The 27265-nt window shown below is 48.3% G+C and overlaps 3 protein-coding genes across 5 annotated transcripts; 1 reads left to right on the top strand and 2 right to left on the bottom strand.

Annotated features, from left to right (window-relative positions):
* Window positions 1-565: 565 nt before the first annotated feature.
* zgc:153012 (uncharacterized protein LOC777626 homolog) lies at window positions 566-10432 on the bottom strand. The gene is made up of 5 exons (XM_067261910.1): window positions 9757-10432; window positions 8476-9554; window positions 7766-7932; window positions 4364-4415; window positions 566-1093 (listed from the first exon to the last, which is right to left on the bottom strand). The coding sequence occupies exons 2-5, from the start codon at window positions 9109-9111 to the stop codon at window positions 953-955; spliced, it is 996 nt and encodes a 331-aa protein (XP_067118011.1). The 5' UTR covers window positions 9112-9554; window positions 9757-10432; the 3' UTR covers window positions 566-952.
* Window positions 10433-13284: 2852 nt separating this feature from the next.
* mogat3a (monoacylglycerol O-acyltransferase 3a) lies at window positions 13285-19329 on the bottom strand. Of its 3 annotated transcripts, XR_010879517.1 has the most exons (7): window positions 19080-19329; window positions 18226-18404; window positions 17719-17923; window positions 17270-17444; window positions 16992-17187; window positions 14243-15581; window positions 13285-14201 (listed from the first exon to the last, which is right to left on the bottom strand). XR_010879517.1 is itself a non-coding variant. In XM_067261681.1 (6 exons), exons 1-6 carry the CDS (start codon window positions 19171-19173, stop codon window positions 15427-15429), a joined length of 1008 nt encoding a protein of 335 aa, XP_067117782.1. In that variant the 5' UTR covers window positions 19174-19329; the 3' UTR covers window positions 13285-15426. The 3 variants fall into 3 exon arrangements, 2 of the variants coding, with proteins under 2 accessions (XP_067117782.1, XP_067117781.1); XM_067261681.1 differs by having other exon boundaries at window positions 13285-15581; window positions 16988-17187; XM_067261680.1 differs by having other exon boundaries at window positions 13285-15581.
* Window positions 19330-20962: 1633 nt separating this feature from the next.
* atp1b2a (ATPase Na+/K+ transporting subunit beta 2a) lies at window positions 20963-26945 on the top strand. The gene is made up of 7 exons (XM_067261581.1): window positions 20963-21333; window positions 23919-24047; window positions 24242-24346; window positions 24505-24710; window positions 25075-25134; window positions 25860-25955; window positions 26644-26945. Exons 1-7 carry the CDS (start codon window positions 21234-21236, stop codon window positions 26809-26811), a joined length of 864 nt encoding a protein of 287 aa, XP_067117682.1. The 5' UTR covers window positions 20963-21233; the 3' UTR covers window positions 26812-26945.
* Window positions 26946-27265: the final 320 nt, after the last annotated feature.

Genomic DNA, 27265 nt, shown 5'->3' with positions numbered 1-27265 from the left:
TCAAACAAATCCTCAATAATGCGATTCTGACACATTAATGTGGTAACAAGTCTTGGTTGGAGAGAGAGAGCGAGAGAGAGAGAGACAGAGAGAGAGAGAGAGACAGAGAGAGAGAGAGACAGAGAGAAAGAAAGAGATTATCCTTTTGGATATCCTCTTAGTTTTAGCATTCCAGCCCAGATCATACTCTTACCAGCCCTAACCAGCTGCCTGTGTGTGTGTAAGGTGTGTGTGTAAGGTGCATGTGTGTGTGTGCATGTGCATGTAAGGTGTGTGTGTAAGGTGCATGTGTGTGTGTGCATGTGCGTGTAAGGTGTGTGTAAGGTGCATGTGTGTGTGTGCATGTGCGTGTAAGGTGTGTGTGTTGCGTGTAAGGTGTGTGTGTAAGGTGCGTGTGTGTGTGCTTGTAAGGTGTGTGTATAAGGTGCGTGTGCGTGTAAGGTGTGTGTGTAAGGTGCGTGTGTGTGCGTGTAAGGTGCGTTTGTGTGCGTGCGTGTGTGTGCGTGCGTGTGCGTGTAAGGTGTGTGTAATATGTGCAGTGAGCGTGAACACATCATCTGCTTTAGTAAATATTATAATTTATTAGACTGTAACAATCTTCTTCATCATCATCATGTATGGTTACAGAATTGCTACAGAGAACCATAGAAACAGTCCATGAGATGCAGAGTCATCTGGGTGTGTTAGTAGCTTGTGTATGGTGTATGTATGGTGTGTGTGTGTTTGGTGTGTGTGTATGGTGTGTGTGTATGATGTGTGTGTGTATGATGTGTGTGTATAATGTGTGTATGATGTGTGTATGTATGGTATGTGTGTGTGTATGGTGTGTGTATGTATGGTATGTGTGTGTATGGTGTGTGTATGGTGTCTGTGTGTATGGTGTGTGTATGGTGTGTGTATGTGTGTGTATGGTGTGTGTGTGTGTGTATGGTGTGTGTATGATGTGTGCGTGTTAGTCTCGGTCTCTCAGGGCTCTCAGGATGTAGTTCTCTCTCTCCAGCTGAGCGTTCCTCTCGGTCAGCTCGGAGATCTGTCCTCTCAGCAGCTCCACTTCCTCCCTCACTGCCAGCATCAGGTGGGTCTTCACCAGGTCCTGCACACACACATCATCATCATCACCAGGTCCTGCACACACACACACATCATCACCAGGTCCTGCACACACACACATCATCATCATCACCAGGTCCTGCACACACACACACATCATCATCATCACCAGGTCCTGCACACACACACATCATCATCATCACCAGGTTCTGCACACACACACACATCATCACCAGGTCCTGCACACACACACATCATCATCATCACCAGGTCCTGCACACACACACACATTATCATCATCACCAGGTCCTGCACACACACACATCATCATCATCACCAGGTCCTGCACACACACACACACACATCATCATCATCACCAGGTCCTGCACACACACACATCATCACCAGGTCCTGCACACACACACACATCATCATCATCACCAGGTCCTGCACACACACACACATCATCATCACCAGGTCCTGCACACACACACATCATCATCACCACCAGGTCCTGCACACACACACACATCATCATCACCAGGTCCTGCACACACACACATCATCATCACCACCAGGTCCTGCACACACACACATCATCATCACCACCAGGTCCTGCACACACACACATCATCATCACCAGGTCCTGCACACACACACATCATCACCACCAGGTCCTGCACACACATCACCACCAGGTCCTGCACACACACACATCATCATCACCACCAGGTCCTGCACACACACACACATCATCACCACCAGGTCCTGCACACACACACATCATCACCACCAGGTCCTGCACACACACACATCATCACCACCAGGTCCTGCACACACACACATCATCACCACCAGGTCCTGCACACACATCACCACCAGGTCCTGCACACACACACATCATCATCACCACCAGGTCCTGCACACACACACACATCATCACCACCAGGTCCTGCACACACACATCATCATCACCACCAGGTCCTGCACACACACACATCATCACCACCAGGTCCTGCACACACATCATCACCAGGTCCTGCACACACACACATCATCATCATCACCAGGTCCTGCACACACACACAAACACACCATCACCATCATCATCAGATGTTTCTTCACCTTGCACTTTCCCTCTCTATCCCTTTACCTCTCACCCCCCCTATCTCTTCGTCCCTCTCTCCTTCCCTCTCTCTTTCTCTCTCTCCTTCTCTCTCCCTCATCTTTCCATCTTCTCTCTCCTTCTCTCTCCTCCTCCTTTTTCTCTCCCTCCCACTATGTTTCTCTACCACCAGCAGAGAGCACTCTTACATATTATTAATCTAGCAGATGTTTTTATCTAAAGTAACATATAAGTAGTTAGCGGTAAGCACAGTGAAAAGTAACATCTCAGCTAGCAGACACAGTGTAAAGTAACATCTCAGTTACCAGGCACAGTGTAAAGTAACATCCCAGTTACCAGGCACAGTGTAAAGTAACATCTCAGTTACCAGGCACAGTGTAAAGTAACATCTCAGTTACCAGGCACAGTGTAAAGTAACATCTCAGTTACCAGGCACAGTGTAAAGTAACATCTCAGCTACCAGACACAGTGTAAAGTAACCATATCTCAGCTACCAGGCACAGTGTAAAGTAACATCCCAGTTACCAGGCACAGTGTAAAGTAACATCTCAGTTACCAGGCACAGTGTAAAGTAACATCTCAGTTACCAGGCACAGTGTAAAGTAACATCTCAGTTACCAGGCACAGTGTAAAGTAACATCTCAGCTACCAGACACAGTGTAAAGTAACCATATCTCAGCTACCAGGCACAGTGTAAAGTAACATCTCAGTTACCAGGCACAGTGTAAAGTACCATCTCAGCTACCAGGCACAGTGTAAAGTAACATCTCAGCTACCAGACACAGTGTAAAGTAACATCTCAGGTACCAGACACAGTGTACCGTATTTTACGGAAAATAAGCCGCGGCTTGTACTCCGATGTTACAGTTTTCTTGTGCTTTTGCGGCTTATATTTCGAAGCGGTTTATAGTCCGGTTTTAGAACAAAAAAGTGGCTTCTCTCAAGGTCTCTACTGACCGTGCACCTAATTTTATGCTCAACACTTGAACGGGGGGGGGGGGGGGGGGCTTATTTACTGTTTTCTCAGTTACAAATCGAATAACAGTGACTTGCTAAAGTAGGCAAATGGCTAGTAGAACATAACATTTCATAGTAATTTCAGTTAATCAAACAGCTGCAAACCCAGTGAAATGTTATAGGCTAGGCTAGCTAGCAAAATAACGCTAGCATCGCTAACAACATTACTAATTCAACTTTGGTAGTCTAACCGAGCTCTTTGTAAGTTCGTTTTAGATAAAATTGTATATGATAGTGTGGACAATAAGACACGGACGCGGTCTCTTTTCATAACTTGTATTTTACCACTGCTCTTCTTGACATCGCCATTCGAACAGCCCTCACTGATTTCACGTAATGCTTTCAGCATCAAGCCTACTGCAACTCCCGAGGGACAAAACACCCTTGTCCGTTGTCACATAGAAAGTCTGCTACAGTAGGCTATCCTCAGGATTTGCAAGCTAGCTAAACTTATAATATATTTAAATAATTTTGTAGACATAACAATGGATTCTGCCACTAAATGAGTGACTTGGATTTATTTCTGGACATACTATCCACAACCGAAGTGTGTTACACAATGCTGTAAGATCGCCTATAATCGTGCATTGCTCTTGGTACCCAGAATGCCCTGCGGCAAGCTGAAAAGCTACTAAGTTAAGGGCATTAGCTTAGTTAAATAAGCATTGTTTGGAGTTCTATTGTTGTGTTTGTTCTGTTTTGATATGTGATCATTTGAGTGTTCACCCTGATTGGGAATGTTGTCTAGTTAGATCGCTATCCAAGCTGTCCGCAGTCATAGCATGAACGTGCAAATGATTTGTCAGCATTGGGCCACGCAACGGTAACATTGTTTGCTTATAAAGTGCGGCTTGTACTCCAGTGCGGCTTATACTCTGATTTACAAACATAAAGTGCTCATTCTGGGGGGGTGCGGCTTGTACACGATGCGGCTTATTTACCGTAAAATACGGTAATTTACATCTCAGCTAGCAGGTACAGTGTAAAGTGACATCTCAGTTACCAGACACAGTGTAAAGTGACATCTCAGTTACCAGACACAGTGTAAAGTAACATCTCATCTACCAGACACAGTGTAAAGTAACATCTCATCGAGCAGGTACCGTGTAGAGTAACATCTTTGTTACCTGACACAGTGTAAAGTAACAGCTAGCAGGTACAGGTACCTACCATGGCTTGCTCAATTTTGTTGTCGATGGCGACCATGCTGCTACTGGAACCACTGAAACAGAGAGAAAAGTTCAACTCTGTGTGTGTATGTGTGTGTGTGTGTGTGTCTTTAGGTGTGTGAGTGTGTGTGTGTCTGGGGGTATATGTGTGTGTATGAATGTCTCCCATTACATACAAAATACAGTTCCTGGTTACATGTCTCCATGGTTACCTATGGCAGAGCAGCAGCAGTGACAGGAGAGAATGACACACAGGGGGTGTGGCCTGTGGGAGCATGGTCTTAAGGGGCGTGGTCTTCAGAGGTGTGGTCTTCATATGCACCAAACACGGAGGGAGAGGTGCAAGGGATGTAACTTTGGTAACGTTCTGGGGTTGAGGTGGGGTTAGAGGTAGGGCGGGTGGTTGGGGTGGGGTTATCTTCGTTGACCCTGGTGAGCGAGTGCTTGGCCAGGAGTCTCTTACCCCTCTCTGACCTTTAACCCCACAACGACGTCTAACCCCACAAAACTCCGCCTCTCCCCCCCCCCCCTTCTGTCTAACAAGTAGCTGGAGGGGGCGGGAGAGGGGTGGGGGGGTAAGGGGGGGTCTGATTTTTGCCAGAGGAAGGGGAGAAGAGATGGAGGGAGGGGGTAGGGAGGGAAGAAGTGAAGGAGGGAGTGTTGGAGAGGGGGAAGGAGGGAGACAGGTGGGGAGAGGGGGAGGGAGGGGTGGAGAGATGGATGAAGGGAAGGATGGAGGGAGGGAAAGGAGGGAAGAGGGACGGAGAGAGGGAGGGAGGGATGGAGAGATAGATGAAGGGAAGGAAGGAGGAAGAGAGGGAGGGAGGGATGGAGAGAGGTCAATGGGACGAGGGTGGCGGCGATTCTCAAACACAGAGATAATTTGTTTCACGCTGCCAAACATGACTGACCAATCACAGTCTCGATTCCTGTGATGGACAAACAGACTGGCCAATCACAGTCTCTGTTCCTGTGATGGAGAGTCAGCTCTGGTATCTTCCTTTTTCTGTCTGTGTTCAGTAGTTTAAACCCCAGACCCAGCAAGCCAGTCAATCCCAGAGCAGGTCCTATCCCAGACCCAGCCAGTCAATCCCAGAGCAGGTCCTATCCCAGACCCAGCCAGTCAATCCCAGAGCAGGTCCTATCCCAGACCCAGCCAGTCAATCCCAGAGCAGGTCCTATCCCAGACCCAGCCAGTCAATCCCAGAACAGGTTCTTTCCAAATCTGATCCAGTCTCCAGATTATCTGACAGTCATGATCGTCTGCTGAACATCCAGTTTAGGTGAGAGTTTCTACAACAACCCAGCAGAGTAACCACGACGATGAATGTGTCAGACCTCTCCCCACACACACCCTACTGTCCTGCCTCCTGATTGGCTCACTGCGGCATTCTCATTCCAACCTCCTCCCACTCACAGTATCGGCCAATGGGAGAGCTTCCAGCATTCTCTCCCGCCCACTCCCTCAGCATATGCTAATCAGTTCCCTACAGACACACCCTCTCTGGGAGTGAGTGTGAGAGAGAGTGTGTTTGTGACAGAGTGTGTGAGTGTGTGAGAGTGTGTTTGTGACAGAGTGTGTGAGTGTGTGAGAGAGTGTTTGTGACAGAGTGTGTGAGACTGTGTTTGTGACAGAGTGTGTGAGTGTGTGAGAGTGTGTTTGTGACAGAGTGTGTGAGTGTGTGAGAGAGTGTTTGTGACAGAGTGTGTGCGTGAAAGTGTGAATGTGTGAGAATGCCATGCCTTCTATCAAGCTGCTGCATCATATAAAAATGTACATGAGGATAAGATATCACCTCCGGATACACACACACACTCACTCACACACACCACACACACTCATTTATGTACACAAACACGCACACACACACTCACTGACATACACACACCAGACAAATAAACATACATGCACTCACACATACACAGTCACACACACATACACAAGCACACGTGTGTACACACAGACACACACACATGCACACACAGACACACACACATGCACACACAGACACACACACATGCACACACATACTTGTTGCAGCCCTAAACACAGAGGATATTTACAACACAAACCTTTCAGAGAGAGGAGAAGAGGGAGGAAATAGAGTTGTGTTGTTAAACTGAGACAGTTCACCTGAAGAACTCCCTGTTCAGCTTGGACATTTAGATATTGAGAACACACACACACTCACACACACTCTCACTCACTCACACACACACACTAACACACACCTCCCTCCTACTCCCCCCGTTTCTCATGAATAGAGGCTCTATTCTTTTTCTCTCCCAGCTCTTTATCCAGAGCAATAAAATAAACCTCCCATACACACACACACACACACACACACACAGACTCACTCACACACACACACACAGACTCACACACAATAAAACACACACTCACTCACACTCACTAACACAGTTATTAGTGTCCATGTTGCTCTGCCTTTCAGGTGACCTCACAGTACCCTACTGCTATAAACATGGAGAGTGTGTTTGTGTGTGTGAGAGTGTGTTTGTGTGAGTGTGTGTGTGAATGTGGTATTGTTGTGGTATTTAGGCCATATCTGTGACTGTGCTCATTGCCCTGTGAAGTAACGTTGGTTGGCTCTATTGTGAATCGGGGTTGAGTAACTGTTGAACCAACATAGAGGACAGCTTTACAGTAGAGAAACTGAGATTGATGAGTCACAATGGGGGACAGTTTTACAGCAGAGTAACTGGGGTTGTTCAACCATCATAACGGACTACATGCAAGCCTCTCTAAAGGGCCTCCGCCAAGGTTAGGATTAGTGTCTCTGACTCTGAGATATTTGCCACTTAATTGCTAGAAACCTAATATAGAACACCAGAAACAATCCATATAGAACACCAGAAACAATCCATATAGAACACCAGAAACACACTCCATATAGAACACCAGAAACAATCCATATAGAACACCAGAAACAATCCATATAGAACACCAGAAACACACTCCATATAGAACACCAGAAACAATCCATATAGAACACCAGAAACAATCCATATAGAACACCAGAAACACCGTCCATATAGAACACCAGAAACACATTCCATATAGAAACCAGAAACACACTCCATGTAGAAACCAGAAACACACTCCATATAGAAACTAGAAACACAGTCCATGTAGAAACCAGAAACACACTCCATATAGAACACCAGAAACACATTCCATATAGAAACCAGAAACGCATTCCATATAGAACACCAGAAACTCTCCATATAGAACACCAGAAACTCACTCCATGTAGAAACCAGAAACACACCATGTAGAAACCAGAAACACACTCCATGTACAAATCAGAAACACACCATGTAGAAACCAGAAACACAGTCCATATACAAAACCAGAAACCCCCCCCCCCCCCCCGAGTCTCACCTGTCGTCCCCCGCCAAGTGGAAGGCCCCCCCTGGGGAGAAGATGGACTGGGCCAGGCTGAAGGCTGAGGGCGTAGGGGTGGGAGTCAGGCTGGGCTGGAACACTCCATCTCTGGACTGTGGGGCTCCAGGAGAGCTGGGCTGGGAAAGAGACCCCCTCAATAGAGACTGGAGGGAGAGAAGAAGGGAGGAAAATAGAGAGAGAGGGATAAAGGGAGGCAGGAAATATGGGAGAGATAGAGGGAGGAGGGGAGGAGGGATGGAGACAGATAGAGGCAGAGAGGGATAGGGGGATGCAGAATAGAAGAGAGGAATAGAGAGAGGGATGGAGAATAGAAGAGATGAATAGAGAGAGATGGATGCTCCTGAGGTATCAGGTTATTGAGGTTACAGAGCAACGTGTCAGTAAGTGAGTGTGTATATGTACGCCTGTCAGTCAGTAGGCTATGTGTTTGTGTGTGTGTGTGAGTAAGTGTGTGTGTGTGTGAGTAAGTGTGTGTGTGAGTAATTGTGTGTGTGTGTGTGAGTAATTATGTGTGTGAGTAAGTGTGTGTGTGTGAGTAAGTGTGTGAGTAAGTGTGTGTGTGTGTGAGTAAGTGTGTGTGTAATTGTGTGTGAGTAAGTGTGTGTGTGAGTAACTGTGTGTGTGTGTGTGAGTAAGTGTGTGTGTGTGTGTGAGTAAGTGTGTGTGTAATTGTGTGTGTGCCTCACCCTCCCGGCAGCGTCCACCTCCAGGCGTAGAGGGGGGGGCAGGTAGCGGAGGCGGGGGCTGGGCGGGGGGGCATGGTGGGTGGGGGAGGGGGGCCCACTGTGGAGGAGGAGGGGCCTCACTCCCACTAACCCCTCCCCCTGGCCTGCCATTGGCTGGGCCAGAAGGTGGGAGGTTCCCTGAGAGTGTACGAGATTCCCCGCCCTAAGAGCGCGCACATGAGTCTGCAAGGCCCCGCCCCCCACCCCCCCTAGACCAATTGTCTCTAGGGACTCTAGAGAGTGGGCCTGTCTCAAGCTGTCCATCACCCGCCTTAGCCCCGCCCCTTCCTCCCTCTCCAGGAAGTCTGTGCAGGTCCATCGCCCCCGGCGATACGGCTCGTCCCGCCCCTGGGCCAATCTCACCACTCGGAACCTGGAGCTGTGGGGAGAGCCCGCCCCCTGCGCTGGTGCATCCTGGGAGTTGTATTTTCTGGGTGAGAGGGGCGTGGTTGGCTGGGAGAAGCTGCCCTGCTGGGACGGGGAGGAGTCCACTGGAGCTGATTGGCTGGCTGGTAGGGCAGGGGGCGTGGCCTCCCCAGGGTAATCTAACGTTACGCTGGTGATCTGGAAACCACTCCTCTTCTTCCCCACACTCATCTTCTCTCTTTTTCTCTCTCTCTCTTCTCTCTCTCTTCTCTTTTTTTCTCTCTCTCTTCTCTCTCTCTTCTCTCTTTCTCTCACACACACTAACCTTAACCAAACTCACACACACACCAACACAACCAATCTCACACACCAACACAACCAAACCCTAACACACACCAACACAACCAAACTCAAACCCTCCCTCTCTCCCTCCCTCCTAACCCTAACCCTCCTCCTCAGCAGATGCAGCTTGTACAGAGGGAGTGGTACAGTAACAACTATTGCTCAACCTGGTGAGTGTGTGAGTGCATGTTGAGTCTGTGTGTGAGTAATACTGGTTCTGCAACCCAGGTTCACACACATCTGTCTGCTACCAGACTGCTAGTCTACCAGACTGCTAGTATACCCATCTACTCTAGTGCACTAACGTTTCTCTCTTTAATGGAATCAGGTGGCTGAGCGGTGAGGGAATCGGGCTAGTAATCCGAAGGTTGCCAGTTCGATTCCCTGTCATGCAAACTGACGTTGTGTCCTTGGGCAAGGCACTTCACCCCACTTGCCTCGGGGGAATGTCCCTGTACTTACTGTAAGTCGCTCTGGATAAGAGCGTCTGCTAAATGACTAAATGTAATGTAAATGTAATGTTCTCACACACACACTCTCTCTCTCTCACACAGTCAAAAAGGAAAGATACATTTCTATAGCTTGTTCAATGAGCTGTTTCTCTCACCTTATCTGTCTCTCTCTTACACGCACACACAGCGTAATAACCGTTCATGGAGAGCAGACTAAAGCTTTGCGTCATGCAGAGTAGCGCGTGTCCCTCCAGTAAGCCGGGCGTCTGCGTGCTCAGCTAATACAAGATCTTTAATCAAACTTTTCAGAGTTTCAAATTAATTTCTCTCTGGGTGACGTCACACACAGCACACAACGAAGTCTCTATGCGCTCTCCTGTCGCGTCATCGGTGATCGAGCCCGCTGCAGCCGTCTCTGCGCCAACCCAGAATTTGCCAAAACTTTTTAAACGGTTAAACTATGACGGGGTTAACGTTAATAACCATCCCTGCATCTGCTCACCGAACCGAACAGTTTTTGCTAATCGAACTTAAAACAGCTGAAACATCCGTTTACATTGTCCCGTGCGCTGTTGTTGTGAAAGTCCTTTTTGGAGATGGGACGCGCACCCACGGCAGTGTATCTGTTCGAGGCGTACCACGTCTCAAGCGCAGGGCGGATCTCTCAGCAGTTTCGCCAGTCCGGGGCCGCTGTTAGTTGTACCACCGTCAAACTGTGAACATCGTTCCGTCTCTCCGTTGGTCCGTCCGTGCGCGCTGTCACTTCTCCCTCCCCCTCCCCGCGCGACTCAGCCCGTTATTTACATGTTTGTTTTCTCGGAACTGTTTGCAACTTTTCTAAATCCGGAAGTTCCGCCCCCGTTTTGTTTTGAAGCAACGACTCCCTCCGCCGGTGGTCACCCGAACTACACCCTCACACCATACCCCTCATATTCCTCAACTACTCTACACACTCAACTAGTAGGGTAGATTGGATATACGTAGTTGTAACACGGGGAGAGTTGTAACACTACCAATTCGATTAATCAGGGATAAGATAGGAGTCATGTGACAGTTTCAGTTTCCTCAGGTTTCCTTTACAATCCCACATGGAGGTTTTTCAGTCTGTGTTACTATCTCTCCTGAAGCTACAGCAGAAAATGTAATTCTGAGGTAAGAAAGTAAAAAAAAAAAAAAAAAAATTCCTTTAGTACTTCTACCGTTGTAGATAATGTTGTATGAGTTATGTCAGGTCAAACTGTAGTTTCTCTAGTAAAGAATGGTGTATCAACCTCCTGCTAATTTCAAAGCACCATGCTAATACAGCTAGCTAAACAATGGGTGACAGTGGCGGGGATGGTTATAACACGAGTTTTGAAAGTGTTACAACCAAAGAGACAGGTAGGAGTAGGAAGAAGAGGCGCTCGGAAATCCTCACTGATACACCAGTGAAGCTGGCATTGGAAGAGGAGGAGCGTTGAAAAGGGAAAAACATCAGATAAATACATATGAATGTGCACGTATGGACATGCACACACCAACACACACGTGTGCATGCACAAACACACACAATATGCACATACACTCCCCATATTCACACATATTTTATTGTTGCAGGCATTCAATTTAAAATTACACTGTTGCTGTGGCATATCACTTGGTTTTTGTGCATTTTGTCTACCTGTTACAACTTACCCCAGTATGTGTTACAACCTACCCCGGTAGTGGGGTTGGTTGTAACAAAGGACCACCTTGTATTTGTCATCATCTCACAAGTCTGTGATATAGTTGAACAAAATTTAAATTGTTGCCATTTGTAGTAGACAAATAGGGGTACTTTCAGACGTGTAGCAAAAAACAGGTAGTTTTAGGTGCTGAAGAAAAAAGTGTTACAATCATACCCAATCTCCCCTACACACTACATACTCTACTAATATACACTTAATACAAAACACACTGTAAGTCTATTGACTGCTATAGGAACTTCGGCCTGCCCTGCTGGGTGAGAAGCTGGCAGCGATGCAGGTGGATGCCCCCCTTGTGCCCTGGATTGTGGACTACCTGACTGGCAGACCACAGCATGTGCGCCTGCAGCACTTTGTGTCGGACAGCGTGGTCAGCAACACTGGGGCCCCTCAGGGGACTGTCCTCTCTCCCTTCCTCTTCACCATCTACACCACAGACTTCAACCACCACACAGTCCTGCCACCTTCAGAAATTTTCTGATGACTCTGCTGTGGTGGGATGTATCAGCGGTGGTGATGAGACTGAGTACAGGGCTGTGGTGGGATGTATCAGCGGTGGTGATGAGACTGAGTACAGGGCTGTGGTGGGATGTATCAGCGGTGGTGATGAGACTGAGTACAGGGCTGTGGTGGGATGTATCAGCGGTGGTGATGAGACTGAGTACAGGGCTGTGGTGGGATGTATCAGCGGTGGTGATGAGACTGAGTACAGGGCTGTGGTGGGATGTATCAGCGGTGGTGATGAGACTGAGTACAGGGCTGTGGTGGGATGTATCAGCGGTGGTGATGAGACTGAGTACAGGGCTGTGGTGGGGAACTTTGTCTCATGGTGTGAGCAGAACCATCTGCAGCTCAATGCGACAAAGTCCAAGGAGCTGGTTGAGGATCTACGGAGGGCCAAGGCACCAGTGACCCCGGTTTCCATCCAGGGGGTCAGTGTGGACATTGTTGAGGATTACAAGTACCTGGGAGTACACTTAGACAATAAACTGGACTGGGCCAAGAACACTCAAGCTGTTTACAGGAAGGGCCAGAGCCGCCTCTATTTTCTGAGGAGGCTGAGGTCCTTCAACATCTGCCAGACAATGCTGAAGATGTTTGTTATGAGTCTGTGGTGGCCAGTGCTATCCTGTATGCTGTTGCATGCTGGGGCAGCAGGTTACGGGTAGGGGACGCCAACAGACTCAACAAACTGATCCGTAAGGCCAGTGACATTGTGGGGGTGGAGCTGGACTCTCTGGCGGTTGTGTCAGAGAGGAGGATGCTGGCCAAGCTACATGCCATCTTGGACAGTGTCTCCCACCCACTCCATGACGTGCTGGTCAAGCAAAGGAGTACCTTCAGCGGAAGACTCATCCTCCCAAAAAGCACCACAGAGCGCCACAGGAAGTCATTCCTGCCTGTGGCCATCAAACTCTTTAACTCTTCCCTCTAACCCTTAGAGTCTAAGGGTTAGTCTGTATGACCCTAGGTCACTAAACTGGACATTGATCATTTCATCTCGGCCATGAAATAATTGCGCAATATTCTGTGTAATACTCTGTGCAATATTGAGTTTTTCATATTTATTATTCATACCTCCATTATTGCTGTTGCACTACTTATTACTTATACTATTATATTGCATTATTATACCGTATTATCATCATCAACCGGTTTTCTGACCTGTTTTATAGTTTTATAGTGTACTGTATTTTATCTTTGCTAGTACTTTCTCCTGTGTGCACTGACATAAAGGCGAGATGCTGTAACAAAGAGTTTCCCTTCGGGGATCAATAAAGTATTTCTGATTCTGATTCCACGTTAGACTGCAGATCCAGAGGTCTCAGGTTCAAATCCCCCCTGTACATCATTACATAAATGATATGTATCTACAAATAGGAAAATAGAATCTACTATATACTGTATATTAAACCTTCAACATGCAGTACATTCACCAATACACAGTATACAGCACACAAACACATACATACATGATACACAGTATACAGCACACACACACATACATGATATACAGTATACAACACACACACACACATACATACATACATGATACACAGTATACAACACACACACACACACACATACATACATGATACACAGTATACAACACACACACTAGTCTTCATTTGTTTAATTATAATTTCTGAGGCAAAGACTCACTTTAGCAAATAACCCTACCCCTGTTCAGAGAAGAACAGAGTGAGAGACCTCCCCCTGTTCAGAGAAGAACAGAGTGAGAGACCTACCCCTGTTCAGAGAAGAACAGAGTGAGAGACCTACCCCTGTTCAGAGAAGAACAGAGTGAGAGACCTACCCCTGTTCAGAGAAGAACAGAGTGAGAGACCTCCCCCTGTTCAGAGAAGAACAGAGTGAGAGACCTCCCCCTGTTCAGAGAAGAACAGAGTGAGAGACCTCCCCCTGTTCAGAGAAGAACAGAGTGAGAGACCTACCCCTGTTCAGAGAAGAACAGAGTGAGAGACCTCCCCCTGTTCAGAGAAGAACAGAGTGAGAGACCTACCCCTGTTCAGAGAAGAACAGAGTGAGAGACCTACCCCTGTTCAGAGAAGAACAGAGTGAGAGACCTCCCCCTGTTCAGAGAAGAACAGAGTGAGAGACCTACCCCTGTTCAGAGAAGAACAGAGTGAGAGAACCACAGATGGGTGTTTGCAGTGTTGCAGAACATCCCGCAGTTCTTGCTTCAGTCTCTATTCTTGTGGCAGGGTCAGGGGTCAAGCTGACGTCTCACCCCGACCTCCTATCCTTCACCTCTCACCCCGACCTCCTATCCTTCACCTCTCACCTCTGACCTCTCACCCTGACCTCCTATCCTTCACCTCTCACCCCAACCTCCTATCCTTCACCTCTCACCTCCTATCCTTCACCTCTCACCCCGACCTCCTATCCTTCACCTCTCACCCTGGACCTCTCACCCCGACCTCCTATCCTTCACCTCTGACCTCTGCCTGATCCTCCCATTATCATGAAGAACAGTACCATACACGAGTGTGTGAGCAGGTGTGTGTGTGACTAAATTAAACAGCAGGTGTGTGTGAGCAGGAGTGTGTGTGAGTCTAGATGAACAGCAGGTGTGTGTGTGTGAGTCTAGATGAACAGCAGCTGTGTGTGTGTGAGTCTAGATGAACAGCAGGTGTGTGTGTGTGAGTCTAGATGAACAGCAGGTGTGTGTGTGTGAGTCTAGATGAACAGCAGGTGTGTGTGTGTGTGTCTAGATGAACAGCAGGTGTGTGTGTGTGAGTCTAGATGAACAGCAGGTGTGTGTGAGTCTAGATGAACAGCAGGTGTGTGTGTGTGAATCTAGATGAACAGCAGGTGTGTGTGTGTGAGTCTAGATGAACAGCAGGTGTGTGTGTGTGTGTGAGTCTAGATGAACAGCAGGTGTGTGTGTGTGAGTCTAGATGAACAGCAGGTGTGTGTGTGTGAGTCTAGATGAACAGCAGGTGTGTGTGTGTGAGTCTAGATGAACAGCAGGTGTGTGTGTGAGTCTAGATGAACAGCAGGTGTGTGTGTGTGAGTCTAGATGAACAGCAGGTGTGTGTGTGTGAGTCTAGATGAACAGCAGGTGTGTGTGTGTGAGTCTAGATGAACAGCAGGTGTGTGTGTGTGTCTTGATGAACAGCAGGTGTGTGTGTGTGAGTCTAGATGAACAGCAGGTGTGTGTGTGTGTGTGTGAGTCTAGATGAACAGCAGGTGTGTGTGTGTGAGTCTAGATGAACAGCAGGTGTGTGTGTGTGAGTCTAGATGAACAGCAGGTGTGTGTGTGTGAGTCTAGATGAACAGCAGGTGTGTGTGTGTGAGTCTAGATGAACAGCAGGTGTGTGTGTGTGTGTGTGTGTGAGTCTAGATGAACAGCAGGTGTGTGTGTGTGTGAGTCTAGATGAACAGCAGGTGTGTGTGTGTGTGTGAGTCTAGATGAACAGCAGGTGTGTGTGTGTGAGTCTAGATGAACAGCAGGTGTGTGTGTGTGTGTGTGAGTCTAGATGAACAGCAGGTGTGTGTGTGTGAGTCTAGATGAACAGCAGGTGCTGGTCAGCAGGGATGCTGTAGTGAATCTTGTGCTCCTCAAACAGCTGGCTGAGCTCCTGCAGGTATCTGGAGTGGAGACGCTCGATGTCCTCACAGCTGGGACTTGCTGTCTGCTCCACCCGGATGGGGGCGCCAACTAAAACAAAACACATACACCATCAGTCACACACTATACACACACACCCTCAGTCACACACTATACACACACACCCTCAGTCACACACTATACACACACACCCTCAGTCACACACACACCCTCAGTCACACACACACCCTCAGTCACACACTATACACACACACCCTCAGTCACACACACCCTGTCACCCAAAGTCACACACACACCCTCAGTCACACACACACACCCTCAGTCACACACACACCCTCAGTCACACACACACACACACACACACACCCTCAGTCACACACTATACACACACACCCTCAGTCACACACACACCCTGTCACCCAAAGTCACACACACACCCTCAGTCACACACACACACACACACACCCTCAGTCACACACACACACACACCCTCAGTCACACACACACACCCTCAGTCACACACACACACCCTCAGTCACACACACACACCCTCAGTCACACACACACACCCTCAGTCACACACACACCCTCAGTCACACACACACACCCTCAGTCACACACACACACCCTCAGTCACACACACACTAGTTAGAGAGCTCGTCTGCTCCTCCTGGAGAGGGGCGCCTAATGAAGCATAGCGCAAGTTCAGTCAGGCAAGTCCGCTCCCCGCACTCGGGCATCTTCTACAATGTTTCACTACTAACTCCCCACACTAAGAACACTCCTCTTTCCCTCTTTCCTATGTTGGGCTGTCATATGGTTCGGTTCGATCATCTCTCTCGTCTATCAATTAACGCTGTCGAAGAATTACATGATCGTGCCTTTTAATAAGATTATCTCCCCGTGTAGTTTCTCCAGGCTATCAAGTGTGCGACCCTCCACCTCCCCGTCGCTGCCCTGTTCCTGTCTCTGTCTTCGACTCGTTGGTCGTCGGCTGCCCCCACCAGTGTCTGGACTCCGTGGGGGATTCTTCTCGGATGTCGGGCAGGCGCCCTCTGATCTATGATTCCCCATGGGGTCTAAGCTCCAAACTTTGTAGTACAATTACCATTCCGTAATAAACATCACTCTACTCATACCTGGTCTCTCCTGATTGAACTAGCACATGTACGTGTGGAAGTGTGTGTGTGTCATACCCACGGTGTGTATGGGCTGTCCGTAGGGCAGGAGTGTGTGTGTGTCATACCCACGGTGTGTATGGGCTGTCCGTAGGGCAGGAGTGTGTGTGTGTCATACCCACGGTGTGTATGGGCTGTCCGTAGGGCAGGAGTGTGTGTGTGTCATACCCACGGTGTGTATGGGCTGTCTGTAGGGCAGGAGTGTGTGTGTGTCATACCCACGGTGTGTATGGGCTGTCCGTAGGGCAGGAGTGTGTGTGTGTCATACCCACGGTGTGTATGGGCTGTCCGTAGGGCAGGAGTGTGTGTGTGTCATACCCACGGTGTGTATGGGCTGTCTGTAGGGCATGAGCCCGTAGTTGTACTGGAACACTCCACGGGCGTGGAACAGCGGCAGAGCTACTCCCATGATGCCCTGCAGCCACTCCTGCAGGTGTCTCAGTGGGGAGCCGGCTGGGTTGGGCATCTGGTCAAACAGCTCGTTCTCACCGAAGGAGAACACGGGGACCAGCTGGGCCCTGAGGACACACACACACAATCACAAACTGACCCTAAACCCTGACCCCTAAATAACTTACCACTGTGTATGGTGTGTGTTACCCATGCTTCAGGGCCAGCTTGATGAAGCCCTTGCGGTTGCGTATCTGCAGCCTGAGGGCTCCTGGCCGAGCCTCCAGGGACTCTGGCGCGCCACCTACAGCCAGCACCGCCACACTGCCCCCTCCTGGCCTGGACAGCAGGTAGGACGCACTGGCCTTCTCACTGGACACCAGCCCTGCACACACACAGATAAATGTGTCTATTGACAGAGCACTCTTGTGAACTCAGTTCTGTTCAGTCGTTGAGTTGCTATGTCACTATACATGTGGACACATGTCTGTGTGTGTCTGTGTGTGTGTGTGTGTGTGAAAGTTTGACCTACTTGGACTGTGTTCAATGTATCAGTCATTTCCACACAGCAGTCTTTGACAAACATCTCTTACTCAACTGGAGTGAACAAACAAGACATTCACCACAGCATACACACCATCAGCCCCCTCCGCCCTCACCTCCACCCATGATGTAGTCCCTGAAGAAGGGGACCCTGAACCAGAAGGGCAGCATGAGCAGGTGTGGGCGCAGCCCGGGGAACAGCGAGGAGAACCCGGAAGCTTCTGTGCAGAAGTTCCCAAAGGCCCCGGCCACAAGGACGCCATGGGGGTGGAACCCAAACAGGAAGTTATATGACGGGTCCAGGTCCACCGTCTTCACCAGCTGGAGAAACACACCACTGATTGGACCATAGCTAAGTACGTAGCGCTCTGATTGGACCACAGCTAAGTACGGTGCGCTCTGATTGGACCAGAGCTAAGTATGGAGTGTCCTGATTGGACCATAGCCAAGTATGTGGCGCTCTGATTGGACCATAGCTAAGTATGGAGCGCGCTGATGGGGTGAAAATGGGAGGCTGTGGTTGGGGCAGTGTTAAACATGGGATGCTGTAATTGGAGCAGGGGTAAATATGGAAGGTTATTATTGGAGCAGAGCTGAGGAGGGCTGTGATTGGTGAGACTTACGGTGATAGGGAAGTAGTTTCTGAAATGCTTCCAGACGCTCCAGTTCCTCATCCAATCTGACCTCCGACCCCCGCAGCTGGGCGTGTCCCGGTCCAACCACAGCCAACCAGCATACAGCACTGCCACCAGCCACCAATCACTGACCACCAGCAGCACGAACACAGCCAGACACACCTGGGCTGGGGACAAATTACAACATCAGAGACAGAGACGTGTGTGAGGTGTGTGTTTGTGCATGTGTGAGGTGTGTGTTTGTGCATGTGTGAGGTGTGTGTTTGTGCATGTGTGAGGTGTGTGTTTGTGCATGTGTGAGGTGTGTGTTTGTGCATGTGTGAGGTGTGTGTTTGTGCATGTGTGAGGTGTGTGTTTGTGCATGTGTGAGGTGTGTGTTTGTGCATGTGTGAGGTGTGTGTTTGTGCATGTGTGAGGTGTGTGCGTGTTCATCAGTAACCCTGTACTTCGATGACTCTGTACACAGTTCTGTTTCCCCACAGCTCCTCTGGGCTCATGGACTGTTTCACAACCTCAGACTGCCCTCGGCCTCAGACTGCCCTCTGCCTCAGACTGCCCTCTGCCTCAGACTGCCCTCTGCCTCAGACTGACCTGCCTGTAATTCCATGACCTGTAACTCTCTCTTCTCACCTTCTCAGTGAGGAGACTTCCTACAGGAGGGTTTGGCTAGAAACACTAAAGCAGACAATATATTCCAGAATAATCTATATTCCTCTCTTACCCTCTTAATAATCTATATTCCTCTCTTACCCTCTTTTTCTACTCAATACACACACACATCAGACAATCCCACAGCCTCAAACAGATGAATTCACACACACACAATCTTTGGCTGGACTCACCAAGCGCGAGAAAGGAGAACAGCCACTGTAACACCGCCGCCGTTTGCAGGCGCCGCTGGAATGGAACGTTGAGCGGCGCGAACTGGATCTTCATCCCCACCGACACAAACACGCGCACCCTCTCTGTCTTTCTGTGTCTCCTTTGTCTCTCTGAGTCTCTCCTTCGATGTCCGTGTGTAACGCGCTGCTGCAATCTCCGAATGTCTCAGAGTTAAACCCGTTCTCTGGTTGGAGTAGAAGCGGCTGTATTGTGTCGCGCGTGCGGTGGGTCCCTGTGCTAAGACAGTTATAGTGGAGAGCAACAAGCTCGAGGAAAACTTTCTTTACTCTCACACGCTCTACACGCTGTCCAGCACGCATGCTCCATGGACACGCCTCCGGCAGTCAAATGTTGCAGCCAATCAGAAGAGCAGCGTACCTGTGGTCTCTGTCTGCAGGGCTCTCAAGTCTCACGCATTCGCCGTGAGACTCGCGCATTTCAACCATTTCTCACGCTCTCACTCAACACCTTTCTCACGCTGAGAAGTAAGGGATACCTTGTAGGTTTACACAAACACGGAATTTACTGTGGCAGGAAGGTACTAACAATAAACATATACGGATCTTAAATAAATTAAAAGTTAAAAAAAGTACAATAGTCTAATTCTAGGAACTAAACAATCTAAAAGTTAAAACAATGTAAAATATAAAATATATATAAATAAAATAAGAATGATATGGTAATCTCACGCCAAAGTTTTGATAAATCTTGAGAGCCCTGGTCTGTCTGTCCTCTGTTTTTCAGCCTCTGTCTGTCTGTCTGTCTGTCTGCCTCTGTCTGTCTGTGTCTGTCTGTCTGCCTCTGTCTGTGTCTGTCTGTCTGTCTGTCTGTCTGCCTCTGTCTGTCTGTCTGTCTGTCTGTGTCTGTGTCTGTCTGCCTCTGTCTGTCTGTCTTCCTCTGTCTGTCTGCCTCTGTCTGTCTGTGTCTGTCTGTCTGTCTTCCTCTGTCTGTCTTCCTCTGCCTGTCTGCCTCTGTCTGTCTGTCTGTATGTCTGTGTCTGTATCTGTCTGTCTTCCTCTGTCTGTCTGTCTGCCTCTGTCTGTCTGTCTGCCTCTGTCTGTATCTGTCTGTCTGTCTGTCTTCCTCTGTCTGTCTGCCTCTGTCTGTTTGTGTCTGTGTCTGTCTGTCTGCCTCTGTCTGTCTGTCTGCATTCAGCCCCCAGAGACGCGAGCTGGACGTAATCGCAGCATTTATCCAATGACCGTATAGTTTCGAAGCACTGAAAAAAACTGTTCAAAGCAAGTATGAGAATGAAATCGAGTCAGTCGACCTGCTGATTGTAGCTGGTATGTAGCTGAACTGTACTTACTGTAAGTCGCTCTGGATAAGAGCATCTGCTAAATGACAAAATGTGAACTCATCTTTGAGATGAACGTGTTCTAACGCATTTAAAATGTTAACACAATAGTAAATATTTGACCATTCATTTTTTGACATTTTAGGGGAAGCTGAGCTTCCCTTGCAGTCTTAAAGAAATCACCACTGATTGTTGTGTATGATAATATAGATGTACAGTTGTGTATAATTGTATGGGGATAGTGTACAAAAATATGGATATACAATATAAAGTAAGCCTACAGAAGTGATGGCATGGCTCCCATGCATGTATGATATCTATATGTAGGCCATGCACACAAACATACACATACATATATATGTACACCCACATAAATGTACACATATCTACACACAGACCCACACACACACTCAGGCGGGGCAAAGGGGCATGATGTTCTCTCATAGGCCCAGGCACGGCGAAGATTATGACGTAGTCATGTATCTATGCACGCTGGGGGAGGGGGCGCTCGAGCCCGTTTTACCGCAGTGTCAACGGGTTTCATGTATCAGCTGCTGCGCACCAGAATTCTAGAACGCAGATTGAGCGCCTGCATTCTAATCGTTCATAAAATTAAATGATTGTCGGTAATACCCCCGGTCTAACTATTGATGTCATCCCGCCTGACGTGACTGAATATTGTTTTTAAACTCGAGCTCTCATCCGGCCGTTCGTCCTCCGTCCGTTGACAGACACAAAACGTCTGACAGCGCGAGTCGGATACTCCGCTTCATTCATCTGGGTACGGATTTGAGCCGCACGGACAGCGAGTAGCAGCATGGCTAAAGAGGATGAACGGAAAGGTTCTGGGGAGTGGAAGGAGTTCTTCTGGAACCCGCGAACGCACGAATTCCTGGGTCGGACCGCGAGCAGCTGGGGTGAGTGGGTCCGGTCATCTTTGATGCGCGCGTCTCCATCACCCAACCTCCTCTTCCTACTCTGTCCTTCTCCTCTCTCCTCTCCTTTACAGATCCCTCCGTCCTCTACCCGTCCTCTCCCATCCTCTCCTCTCCACTCTCTGCTCCATCTCTCCACCCCTTCCTTCAAGTTCAAGTTCAAGTCTTTTATTGTCAGATGCACAGAACAACACAGGGTCAGACTGGGCACTGAAATTCTTGGGACAAGACAACACAAAGCAACCTGGCATAACATAACATATGATTACACAAAACATAGATTACAGCTATGATAAGCTAAAATATAGTAAACCTCTTAATATACAAATAATATACAATATTCAATACAGTATACTAAACCTCTAATACACATAATAACCTATACTAGCTCTCTCCCATCCTCTCCTCTTCACTCTTTCCTCCAGCTCTCCACCCCTTCCGCTCCCATCCTCTCCGCTACCTGCTAAATAAGATCCGTCATGTTGTCAAGTCGTCCCGTTGTGAAGGTCACCGTGTGTGTGCAAGAGTGTGTGTACGAGAGTGTGTGTGCAAGAGAGAGTGTGTGTGTGTGTGTGTGTGTGTGTGTGTGTGTGTGTGAGAGAGAGTGTGTGTGCACGAGAGAAAGAGAGGTAGATAAAGGGAGATACAGGGAGAGAGAGAGAGTGTGTAGATACTGTAGCTTCATGAAGGTCACCGTCATGTCTGGTTTGAACTACGCATGTGCTACATCAACATCTGCACTACCCTAACCCTAGACCCCTGTACACATGCGTGAGAGACTGTGTGTGTGTGTGTGTGTGAGAGAGAGAGAGAGCACACACTCTCTCACACACTCATGCACACACAAACAATAAATAGTAAGTATGTTTATCTACAGACTCTAACCCTTAACTAAGCCTGTTCTAGATTAGGAGACCAGAACTCTGTTCTAGATTAGGAGACCAGAACTCTGTTCTACAGTAGGAGACCAGAACTCTGTACTATAGTTGGAGACCAGAACCTCTAATGGGTAGAGGGAGGGAGAGAGAGAGAGAGAGAGAGAGAGAGAGAGAGAGAGAGAGAGAGAGAGAGAGAGAGAGAGAGGGAGAGAGAGACAGAGAGAGAGAAAGAGAGGTATGCAGAGAGAAGAAGAGGGAGGGAGAGAGAGAGAGGGAAAGAGAGAGCGACAGAGAGAGAGAAAGAGAGATAGAGAGAGATAGAGAGAGAGAAGGGGGATGGAGAGGGAGGGAGGAAGGAGGGGGAGAAAGCGAGGGAGCGGGATCTGGTGACAGGAGGTAATCTGGATTAGGTTTGAGAGGAGAGTTTGATTGGTCTGTGTAATCTGTCTGCCCAGTGTCTGCTACACAGACACAGACACACACACACACACAATCACACACACTCATGCAAATACACGCATATGCAGAGTATGCTGTAATCCATTGCTTTGTCCAGGACACAAGAGATGGAGAGATGGAGGGAGAGAGGGATGGATGGGAAGAGAGGGATGGTGGGAGAGGGATGGAGGACTGGTGGGAGAGAGGGGAGGGGGAGGGATGGATAGGTGGAGGAGAAGAGGGGTAGAAGAGGAGAAGAGAGGAGGAGAGGAGAAGAGAGGAGGAGGGGAGGAGGAGGGAGGAGTGTGATTCACTAAAGACTGAACTAATAAAATAGAGACATACTGTACATACATGCACACACCTGACACACATGCACACACACACACCTGATACACACACACAGAAACACAAACACACAGCTGATACACAGATCCTGGGGAACAGAGAACCGAGCAGAAGGGAGAGGGGAGAAAAAGAAAATGTGTGGAAGAGAGATGGAATGATGGATGGATGAGAGAGCAAGTAAAGGAAGAGAGAAAGGGTAAAGAAAGAGGGAGAGAGAGTGGGGGGAGAGAGAAGAGGAGAGATGCAGTCAAAGGAGACGTATTATCTAATGTCTCTCCAGACTGAAGCAGTAATGTGTGTATCTGTAGTGTGTGTGTGTATCTGTAGTGTGTGTGTATCAGAGTACTGTGGTTTCCAGTACCTTTGCTAGCTTCCAAATGCTGATGATAGTGGGTGTGTGTGTGCGTGCATGCATGCATGCGTGGGTGTATGCATATGTGTGGGTGAGTGCGTTTGTTTGTGCGTGCGCCTGTGCATGTTGGCATGCGTGTGTGTGCGTGACAGGGGACAGAGGCGAGAGGATTATCCTCCCCTCCCCCACTGTCACCATTCAACAGCTATGTAGGTTACAGAGAAGGGGAGGAGGAGAGGAGAAGAGAGGAGGCACCAGTCCTTCAGGTCAGGGGTCAAGCATCCCTCCTTTTAGTTAGGGTTAGTGAGCACTAGTAAGATTCAAGGAGGGGACACACACATACCACAGGACATACCACAGGAGATACCACAGGAGATACCACAGGAGATACCACAGGAGATACCATAGAAGAGAAGGGAAGGAGGATGAACTAAAGGAGAGAGGAAGAACTCAGTAGTAGACTGCAGCTCTAGAGATTGTGGGTTTGAATTTCATTGTTCTTGTCTAACAATATATCTGTGTGTGTGTGTATCTGTGTGTGTGTGTCCCAGGTCTGATCCTGCTGTTCTACCTGGTGTTCTATATCTTTCTGGCGGGAATGTTTGTTCTGACCATGTACGTCATGTTGCTCAGCCTGGACGACTACCAGCCAACGTACCAGGATCGCCTGACCACCCCAGGTACACACACACACAGACACACACACGTACCAGGATAGCCTGACCACCCCAGGTACACACACACACAGACACACACACGTACCAGGATAGCCTGACCACCCCAGGTACACACACACACAGACACACACACGTACCAGGATCGTCTGACCGCCCCGGTATTCACTCACACACACCCCAACTCCTTTCCCCCCCAGGGATGATGATCCGCCCCCGGGGGGAGGCTCTGGAGATTGTGTACAATCGGGACGAACCGGACAGCTGGAGGTCATATGCCACCGCCCTGGACATCTTCCTCTCACGTAGGTCCACGTGTGTGTAAGCGTTAGTGTGTTAATGTATATGTGAGTGTGTGTTAATGTGTGTGTGTGTTAATATATGTGTGTATTAATGTGTGTGTATTAAATTGTGTGTATAAACGTGTGTTAATTTGTGTGTGTGTATTAACGTGTGTTTGCAGCCTACAACGACTCCCAGCAGGCGCGGACCAACGACCTGTGTGTTCCAGATCGTTACTTTGTACAGGAGGACAGTGGCGAGGTGAGGAACAACCCCAAGCGCTCCTGCCAGTTCAACCTCTCCACACTGGAGGAATGTTCCGGGCTCAGCGACCCGTCCTATGGATACGCCCACGGCAAGCCCTGTGTTCTCATCAAGCTCAACCGGGTACGCACACTCTCTCCCAAACACACTATACACACTAAACATTTACATTTACATTTAGTCATTTAGCAGACGCTCTTATCCAGAGCGACTTACAGTAAGTACAGGGACATTCCCCCAAGGCAAGTAGGGTGAAGTGCCTTGCCCAAGGACACAACGTCAGTTGGCATGACCGGGAATCGAACTGGCAACCTTCGGATTACTAGCCCGATTCCCTCACCGCTCAGCCACCTGACTCCCTCCCTAAACACACACACACTCTCTCACACACACTCTCCCAAACACTATATACAGACACTATACACACCCACTATATACACACACTCCTACTACTAGTGCACAGCCTAACTCCTCTCCTCCTCTACAGGTTATTGGAATGTTACCAGGAAAGGATGGCCAGTCTCCATATGTCAGCTGTGGAGCAAAGGTCAGCAGGGTTAGGGTTAGGTTTGTCTGCTGCCTCTCCTGTCAGTCTATTGTATCTACTGTCACTCTACTGTCTCTATTGTCTTTACTGTCTCTATTGTCTCTATTGTCTCTCCTGTCTCTACTGTCATTCTACTGTCTCTATTGTCTCTACTGTCTCTTGTCTTTACTGTCTTTACTGTCTCTATTGTCTCTACTGTCTCTATTGTCTCTAGTCACTCTATTGTCTCTTCTGTCTCTACTGTCTCTACTGTCTCTACTGTCTCTATTGTCTCTACTGTCTCTACTGTCTCTTGTCTTTACTGTCTTTACTGTCTCTATTGTCTCTAGTCACTCTACTGTCTCTACTGTCTCTACTGTCTCTACTGTCTCTCCTGCCTCTCTACTGTCTCTATTGTCTCTACTGTCTCAACTGTCAGTCGACTGTCATTTGAGATTGGACATGAACCCTCATGAACCCTTGTTAACCCTGACTTGAACCCTCATGAACCCTGATTAATCTTTACATGAATCCTCATTAACCCTCCATTACTGTAACCCATTCTCAGAAATACAAAGTGGGAAAAGGTGAATGGGTAAGACTGTCCTGTTGGATGGATGGATAGATGGATGGAGAGAGAGAGATAGTTTAGTTCATTAGTTAGTTGTTTAGTTAGTTGGTTGGTGAGTTACTTGTTTAGTTAGTTGGTTGGTTAGTTGGTTAATGACTGGGTCTCTGTTCTGCAGAAAGAGGACTCTGACAGCATCGGGGAGCTCTCTTATTTCCCACCAAATGGAACCTTCAACCTCATGTACTTCCCCTACTATGGCAAGAGGGCCCAGGTAACACACACCCATGCCACACACATGTATGCACACATCTACATCCACACCCACAAACACACACACACATGCACACATCTACATCCACACACACACACACACACACACACACACACACACACACACACACACACATCTACATCCACACCCACAAACACACACACGGTTTACTCTACATTTACATTTATGCATTTAGCAGACGCTTTTATCCAAAGCGACTTCCAAGAGAGAGTTTTACAAAAGTGCATAGGTCACTGATCATAACAACGAGATAGCCCCAAACATTGCGGGTAGCCAAACATGAAGCATACATTGTGAAACCAAATAAGTCCCAAAGGGAAGAATAATAAGAGCATGTAGTTAGACAAGTCACAATTAAACAGCAAGAACCTCAAAAAGTGCAAGAGTGTACCTGTGGAAAAAGCAAGCAACAATAATATATTTCACAGCGAGTGCAATAATTTTAAGACAGTTACAACAAACCAACAAGAGCAACAAGTTTCTCAATAAGTCATTGTGATCCTGGGGGAAACTAACATCAGGTCCAGCCAATCATTCCTAAGTGCCGTTGTACTCTACAGCGTAAACCTTCTTTTAGAACTAAACTTAACCTGGCTTTGGACACTAAACGCAATTTGTGTGATGTGAGACGTTTGTGTATAATGTGTGTGTGTATGTGTGTGTGCAGGTGAACTACACACAGCCCCTGGTTGCTGTGAAGTTCCAGAGCATCTCCATGAACACAGATGTGAACATCGAGTGTCAGATCAACTCTAACACCATCGCCACGGGCAATGAGAGGGACAAGTTTGCAGGACGTGTCTCCTTCAAACTAAGGATCAGCACAAAAGACTAGAGCAACACACACACACAGACACACACACAGACACACACACACACAGGAAAGCACAAACTCCCTGTCCATAACGCACAAGTATCACTGCCAACACATGGTACAACAGCATGGAGGAGAGAGGAGAGGAAAGGAGTTGGGGGGAGAAGGGGGAGAGAGGAGATGGGGAGAGAGGGGGAGAGAGGAGATGGGGAGACAGGAGAGGGGGAGAGGAAAAGAGGAGATGGGGGGAGAGGAGATCAGAGGAGGAAGACAGTGAAGGAAGTAAACTTACTTCTGTCTACTGTCTAACCCCAACCCCAAAACTAACCCTAATCCTATACTACTGTCTAACCCTAACCCTTTGTACTCCCTCTCTCCACTGTGTTACTGCCTGGAAACAACAACACATACCTGAGAGGAGGACGGAGGAGGAGGGAAGGAAATGGGCAGTTTTAAAAATGTTTACAAAACACTT

This window comes from Osmerus mordax, chromosome 23, assembly GCF_038355195.1.
Source record: "Osmerus mordax isolate fOsmMor3 chromosome 23, fOsmMor3.pri, whole genome shotgun sequence".
In the NCBI taxonomy this organism is placed as follows: domain Eukaryota; kingdom Metazoa; phylum Chordata; class Actinopteri; order Osmeriformes; family Osmeridae; genus Osmerus; species Osmerus mordax.
The sequence above is the reverse complement of the archived record's forward strand: the minus strand, read 5'-3'. Positions and strand labels throughout refer to the sequence as shown.

What these genes read in the sequence shown, in the direction of transcription:
- zgc:153012 (XM_067261910.1), bottom strand. Translation starts at nt 9,111, where the DNA reads ATGAGTGTGGGGAAGAAGAGGAGTGGTTTCCAGATCACCAGCGTAACG. An exon ending in AGGTGGACGCTGCCGGGAGG is followed by an intron (nt 7,933 to 8,475) that starts GTGAGGCACACA and finishes CTCTCCCTCCAG; the next exon opens with TCTCTATTGAGGGGGTCTCT. An exon ending in CACTTGGCGGGGGACGACAG is followed by an intron (nt 4,416 to 7,765) that starts GTGAGACTCGGG and finishes TCTCTGTTTCAG; the next exon opens with TGGTTCCAGTAGCAGCATGG.
- mogat3a (XM_067261680.1), bottom strand. Translation starts at nt 19,173, where the DNA reads ATGAAGATCCAGTTCGCGCCGCTCAACGTTCCATTCCAGCGGCGCCTG. An exon ending in GAAACTACTTCCCTATCACC is followed by an intron (nt 17,924 to 18,225) that starts GTAAGTCTCACC and finishes GTGTTTCTCCAG; the next exon opens with CTGGTGAAGACGGTGGACCT. An exon ending in ACAGACAGCCCATACACACC is followed by an intron (nt 15,582 to 16,991) that starts GTGGGTATGACA and finishes GTTTTGTTTTAG; the next exon opens with TTGGCGCCCCCATCCGGGTG.
- atp1b2a (XM_067261581.1), top strand. Translation starts at nt 21,234, where the DNA reads ATGGCTAAAGAGGATGAACGGAAAGGTTCTGGGGAGTGGAAGGAGTTC. An exon ending in TCGGACCGCGAGCAGCTGGG is followed by an intron (nt 21,334 to 23,918) that starts GTGAGTGGGTCC and finishes TGTGTGTCCCAG; the next exon opens with GTCTGATCCTGCTGTTCTAC. An exon ending in ATGTCAGCTGTGGAGCAAAG is followed by an intron (nt 25,135 to 25,859) that starts GTCAGCAGGGTT and finishes TCTGTTCTGCAG; the next exon opens with AAAGAGGACTCTGACAGCAT.